General features: G+C 42.4%; 1 protein-coding gene across 1 annotated transcript in view; it reads right to left on the reverse strand.

The window, feature by feature from the left end:
- Window positions 1-553: 553 nt before the first annotated feature.
- The window catches only part of RPS21 (ribosomal protein S21), an 11,555-nt gene continuing 5,623 nt past the window's right edge, over window positions 554-6,485 (reverse strand). Inside the window, exons 3-6 of the mRNA XM_018560045.1 lie at window positions 5,602-5,665; window positions 3,251-3,322; window positions 2,039-2,094; window positions 554-610 (exon numbers count right to left, since the gene is read on the reverse strand). Of these exons, the coding sequence (XP_018415547.1) occupies window positions 601-610; window positions 2,039-2,094; window positions 3,251-3,322; window positions 5,602-5,665 (202 nt within the window). The 3' untranslated portion in view covers window positions 554-600. The remainder of the gene's footprint in view (window positions 611-2,038; window positions 2,095-3,250; window positions 3,323-5,601; window positions 5,666-6,485) is intronic.

The following is a 6,485-nucleotide window of genomic DNA, read 5'->3' on the forward strand; positions in this document are numbered from 1 at the left end:
AGAGTTACATTACATACAGGGACTTGTTCCAATTTCATTTTGCAACAGTTGGAATAAGGAACCATTGCAGCTCTACCAGTAAACTCAATTTACACCAGGGCAGCCATAAAATCCTATGCAGCCAGATTACAGGCAGCTGACAGGCTTTTGGGTAAGTCTTCAACCATAGTTCACAATCCCATGATCCACATTTTGCTCCCAAGACAGCAAAACTTCAGGTAGTAGAGCCAAGAAACACCGGCCACCATTCATTTGGAGATAACCCCACACAATATTGTTATGAACATTAGCAGTTGTATGGCCTAGAGCAGGGGTCTCAAACCTCCAGTGTTACCAGCTGTGGCGAAACTACAAACCCCATGATGCATCTCTTCGGGAGTCATGCCTGTGAGAATCTTGCAATGCCTCATGGGATTTGTAGTTCCACCACAGCTGGAGAGCCAGAGGTGTGAGACCCCTGGACTAGAGTGCTGCAGCCGTCCTGCACCACTGGACTGTGCCTGTAACAAGAGCTTCAACAGTTCAAGAAATACACCAGTCTTGTGTTTGTTCCAACATTTTATTTTTCTCTACAAAGGTTCATTTCAAAGGTTTCCGCATTTAGAAGTTCCTACGAGAAAAAGAAATTGAATTAGTAATATAGCTTCCACAAAAAAATACATAAGGGGGTAGTTTAGCAAAACTGGAGCAGACAATCTGGAGCAGTTGTCCACGGCAACCAGCTACTATCTTCAGTTAAAATTTGAAAAGGACCGAAGCTGATTGGTTGCCAGGCACAGCTGCTCCAGTTTTGATAAATTCCCCTCACAGTTTCAGATGGACCTCAGTAATCCTGTGCTGTCCATTCGGGGGGCCCAGCTGCATACCCTACCTTTCAATTCCCCAGCCCTGAGTTTACCAACTGAAGAAGCACTATAAGCTCCAAATTATGATCTGGAGTCAACAAAGCGCTATCCATGCCCCCCTGCCAGTACTAGGAGAGTATGGAACCCTCCACTGTCATAGGGAGGAAGTTGCATGGCTCCCATACAGTGCCAGGTAAACAAAAGGTGGAGGAAAAGAATTATGTGCTGCTGGAGGGGGGGGGGGGGGAAACAGGTTCCCTTAAAAAGGGTTTTTATACAAAATGAGCTGCTTGACCACATATGGTGACCATACATCATGTTCTAAACCCTCAGGATGCTACAGACTATTTGACAACTCATACAGGAGACACCTGTACGGCAACAGGCCTGTCCAATCCAACATTTTATTTCTTCCATTTTCTAGATTGTAGAGAACAATTTTGTGTTGGATTTATGTGTTTTCTAGCCAAGTAGGGGAGATGCAAGCCATGCCTGGAAGCAAGGTTTAGGGCCTGTTCATACTAGCAGCACCTGTTCTGGTTCATCTGTTCATATAACACACTGGGGTGCACTGTCAGGGTGGTGCAATGCATTTCTAAAACATCATCGTTTTTATTCATTTCAAACTTTATTGAAAGGCACAAAATGACACTTCATTAAACCTTAGTACATGGCGATGCCTTGACCATTGTTACGCAATGTGAAAATGCAGACCTGCATGGCATCAACAGGGCACACTGAGAATTGGTTTCTACGTGTTGCATTAACACACTTCAGGCGAGTGAGGCCTAAAAGGAGAATTATGAGGCGAGTGATATCACTCGCGCAGCTGGGTGGATCCAGACAGTATTGTTGGTATCAGTTACGGCATCTCAGTATACCACGAGCTGCAGCTCGCTATATACTGAGATTTGGGTCACGGGAGGACACTAGTTTGTGTTCTCCCGTGACCCTTAGGAGAACTATGGGGAAAAGCCCTGACCCCGTAGTTCTCCTTTAAGCTAGGACTGGCAATGTATTAACTGCATGCAACCCTGCCGCATTATCTGCCAAACTCTGGTCACCCCTCCCTTCCCCGTGACAAAATGATACTCCAGCTTAATATAACCTGCACCTTTCTTATGCTGGCATTGAAGAGAAAATTCACACAATGTGCTTTTTACAACATGAACCCAAATCCATCTAACACTTACTTTGAAACAATGCCATCGTTTTTTGCCAGCCTGAGAATGGCATCATCAGATTCACCCTGGGTGAAAGAAACAGAATTAGAGATTATTCTGCAAGTGAAAAAATACTGAAGACATTCTCAAGTCATTAATGGTTTCCAAGATTGCAGACTGAGAAGCGTTACGTAACTAAAATCAAATAGATTTGGACTGAACACTTTAAAAGATATGCCAGTTTTTTTTGTCAAATCTAAGTGACAGCATGCAACTTAAACTGGTTTAAGTCCAACACCATTTTAGTTTTGACACAGTAGTAAATACTTCATGTTTTATTGCTTCAGTGACCCCATAGGTGGGATTTTATAAGAAATGAGGGAAACAGTTGTCACTGACAAGAAGACTAGTAACCTAAAGCTAACATCTTGGGGGCTGTACTGTAATGAAGTCAGATGAATACGAGGCGAGTGACACCGACCACAGGGGAAAAGCCAACACCTAAACCAAACCGAGACATCGACCATAGAAGCCATCTAAATTGTTTATTAAAGATGCCAGAAACAGGGCAACACATTTCAGGAATCTGCACCTTCCTTCTTCAGGGCCAACATAGCTAGACTTTAGACAGGTATAAAGTTAAATATTGAACTAAATTGACCTACAATTGTAACAAATTATATAAAAAATTATCTAGGATATTAGAAAACACCCATTTCAAATATTATAGTCAAACATGTCAATATTCATATAAATCTATTGCACCGCGCCATTTTATAGATATATTTTATATTACAGATTTTATATTAACAGATTGATGTTCACACAGCAGCGGTAATCACCACAATGTATATTTAACTTTAATTTTATAATTTGTTTGGATTTCCATGCCGCGGATTTACAAAAACATGTCAATAATCAAGACTACTACATATAAACTTGTATAAGTCTGTTTGCTAAATCAGCCCTGAGGAGAATGCATATACCCTTAATGCATCAGCCTCTTTCCTAAATTTTCAATATTAGATTGATGGAAAGATCTTGTGCCCTCAATGGACAGATTTCCTTCCAGTCCAGATGGACATCACTTCCGGTCCAGAAAGAAAGTGAGGGCAAATCTAGCCAAACTGCAATGCTATAAAACCAGACAGGGGTTCTATCCCTTCCCCAGTCTGTACACCGGTTTCAGTAGAGCTTGAACATGAATTTAATAGACCAGCACACATGTATTGCATGACTTACCATCCTACGAATGCTGCCACAGATCGCATAGGTCTGGAAATGGCCAGTCACTCTGCCTGTTGTCTTGTCAACCTGGAAAGAGGAAATGGAGACTGATCATGCTATGATCATATGACCACGGAGAACAGTTTGCAGCCCTGCTTCCATTAGGTAGGAGATATGGGTGACAGATGTCTGCTACATGGAGTGCATATTTATCAATGAGCTGCTCGCATCAAAAGACTTGTATTGTCAGAAAGTAAAGCATAACCATTTGCTCTAAACTACAAAGCAGCCTGCCTATGTCTCAAGCACAAATGGCTGCCTCCATCCATGTAGCTATACTATTCTACAGGAACAAATACGCAAATTGAGAGATAGTTGGGGTGCCATTGAAATGAACAGACCCCAGATATTCCCCCTTGAGAAATAAAGATGAACAGTCACCAAATTTTTTCTGCAGCCCGAGCACTCAACAGGAAGCACTCCGTACAGAGGCTGCTTGTTTATTCATACACCGAGATAGTAAACAGATATGTCCCCAATCATGAATGAACAGGAATTGATGCAGAGCACTTCCTGTTCATTCATAATTGGGGACACAATATCTGAAAACCATGTCAATTATTTGCAAGCATCGAGTAATCAGTACTGATCACTCTGTTCTTCAGAGGGAAGGATTGGTATTTCCTATATTTACCGATCCTCCGCTAACTCACTGCTGGGCACTAACTGCAGTGGTCTGTGTCCCCCTCCGATCCCCAGTGGAAGCAGCAGGGATAGGAGGGGACTGAGTGCAAATCAACTAATCTGGTATGAGAATAGTTGATAATTCTCACTAGAGAGAAAATCGATTAGTTGTTTCAGCCCTAAGAAAAATCACCTTTACAATCGCATCATGCGGATCATTTTAACAAAAATCTTACCACTTTAAAAACTAGACATTCTTTTTAAACAGAGTCAAAAGGGTAACGCTGGACTGAAGGCAATATGATAACTTGTGACAAATACTGTAGACAGGCTCCTAATTTAGGAACAATGCAAGAGCTGGGATTACAGAGGCAGAAGTGTGGACTCCATCCAGAGAATGAACAGATAAGCTTTGGTACATTCTGCTCCTCAAACATGAAGTGAAATATTTAGTCCCGTCTCCCACAAAGCAGACTGGAAAGATAATGGCAGAAGAAATTCTCCCCATATTTCATTTCAGCTCTGACTAGAATAAAAATGCTTAACACCAATCCCAAATGTAAAAATCTAACAAAACCCTTACAAAAAGAGGTTGGGTCTGGCGCATGCAGCGATACCAAACATGGTTAGCGCGATTGTCGTTATCATACGTAGGCGCACCAGATGCATGTTCAAGGCAATGGCGAGGGCCGAGGACTTTAAAAAAAAATTTCTTTTTTAACATTTATTTAAACCTTATTTTTTTAACTTAATAGATATTAGATATTACAAAAGATGGCTTACAAGTGCAATGCACCAGCCACTGGAAGCAATCTGGCAGCAGCTCAATTGCCTCTGGTGTAAAGCCGACAGTCTGCTTTGCACATGTAAACAGTCCCCTCGGCTATCTGTTTAACCCCTTCGTGACGGGAGACGTACAGTGTACGTCCTGTCACTTTGTGCCTATATGACTGGCCACGTACACTGTACGTGACGAGTTATATCAGGCTTTGTAATGCCGGTATTTGCTGATTCTCAGCATTTAACATCATTATTAAAGCACTGGTAGGCATGCATGGCATTCCAGTTGTGGTATAACTACAAATCCCAACATGACTCAGTAATGCCTATGGCTGTCAGCCTTGCAATGTCTCATGGAACTTATAGCTCTACAATAACTGGAGTGCGCAGGTTGTCCACTACTTTAAAATGGACTAAAAATCAAAGCTTTAAACCTCAGCTAACATCGTAAGCAGGAGTGCTCGGCCCATTAGGAAAGCCAACTGACGAACAGGATAAAAAAGGCAAACATTCATAAATCTACCCACACCCAACATGGCAGAGCTGTTTGGGACATTTACACCCTTATTGGTTAGTTAATTATTAACATTAGGCAGCATAGTGGCTAAGTAGTTTGCATTGTTGCCGCAGTGCCGCCCACAACACAACTGTGCACTAAACTTAGGCATTTGCAATTTTTTTCCAACTTAGAAAAATAGCAGTATCAGATTTAGAACATATTTTCCCAGGAATAAATTCAGACACTCAACTGAGAAAAAAAAAAAATGTTTGAATCCATTACTAAGATATAACCAAGAAAGGTGTACACTATTCAGAATCTGACATGCCTTGCTCAAGGACCAGTGGCTAGAGAAAGTGCCACGCATTACAACGTGTCAATGAGATGACATAAGGCTGCTCACCTCTGCAACATTCATCTGGATGGAGGCATGGTCCTTGGCGCCAATGATTCGGTTGCTGGCAGAACTAGAAAAAAAACACAAAAACAAGGTCAGGAGGAGCATTTTCCACGCAAGTTTAAATCTTCATTTTCACTGCAAAACTTTAAACATCTAAATGACCAGATACATTCATTCTGTATCCAAAGTTTTCCGATAGTGTTTTTTTTGTGCTACAGCGAACACATGGATTGTTGGTGCAGGAAAAAAAAAAAATAGTATTCAACTCTTCCCAATAATGAAAACCAAACATACATTGCCCTGCAAAGCATTTCTTCACATTTTTGCTCAAGCTTTTTGTCAGGTTTCTGAACAGCTCAGCTTCCCTGAACTTCCAGTGCTGTACAAGACCACAAGGGACAACAGTCCCCCATCAGCTGCCCACCTACTAGCTAAGGCCTGGTTCACACCTGGGCGTTTTACAGCGCGTTCCTGTGCTCTGTAAAACGCTCAACATGTGAAAACCAATGATTGCCTATGGGCACGGTTCCCACCTGGGAGTTTTACTGCGCATAGGAACGCGCTGTAAAACGCCTTAAGCCCAAAGTACAGGAGCTTCTTTGGGGCGTATTTGCCACACGTATCCATTGCGATACAGCCAGGTAGCCTTCGGAAACGTACGTTTTTTTTAACCGCGAATCGCGTTAAAAATTCACGGCAAACGCGCATATTCGATACGCCTACGTGTGAACCCAGCCTTAGAGAAGTGATGAGTGAGAAGAGGTGACATGGGAGCGGATTGCCTTGCAGTGCCTGTGATAACAGCTTACTAGTAAACGCAAGGACCTGGCAAAGGAAATGAGCCCCCCCCCCCCCCCCCCCACCACAACGCAAAACCGCCACACAGG

Source organism: Nanorana parkeri, unplaced genomic scaffold (assembly GCF_000935625.1).
Source record: "Nanorana parkeri isolate BGI_ZX_2015 unplaced genomic scaffold, ASM93562v1 scaffold17, whole genome shotgun sequence".
In the NCBI taxonomy this organism is placed as follows: Eukaryota; Metazoa; Chordata; class Amphibia; order Anura; family Dicroglossidae; genus Nanorana; species Nanorana parkeri.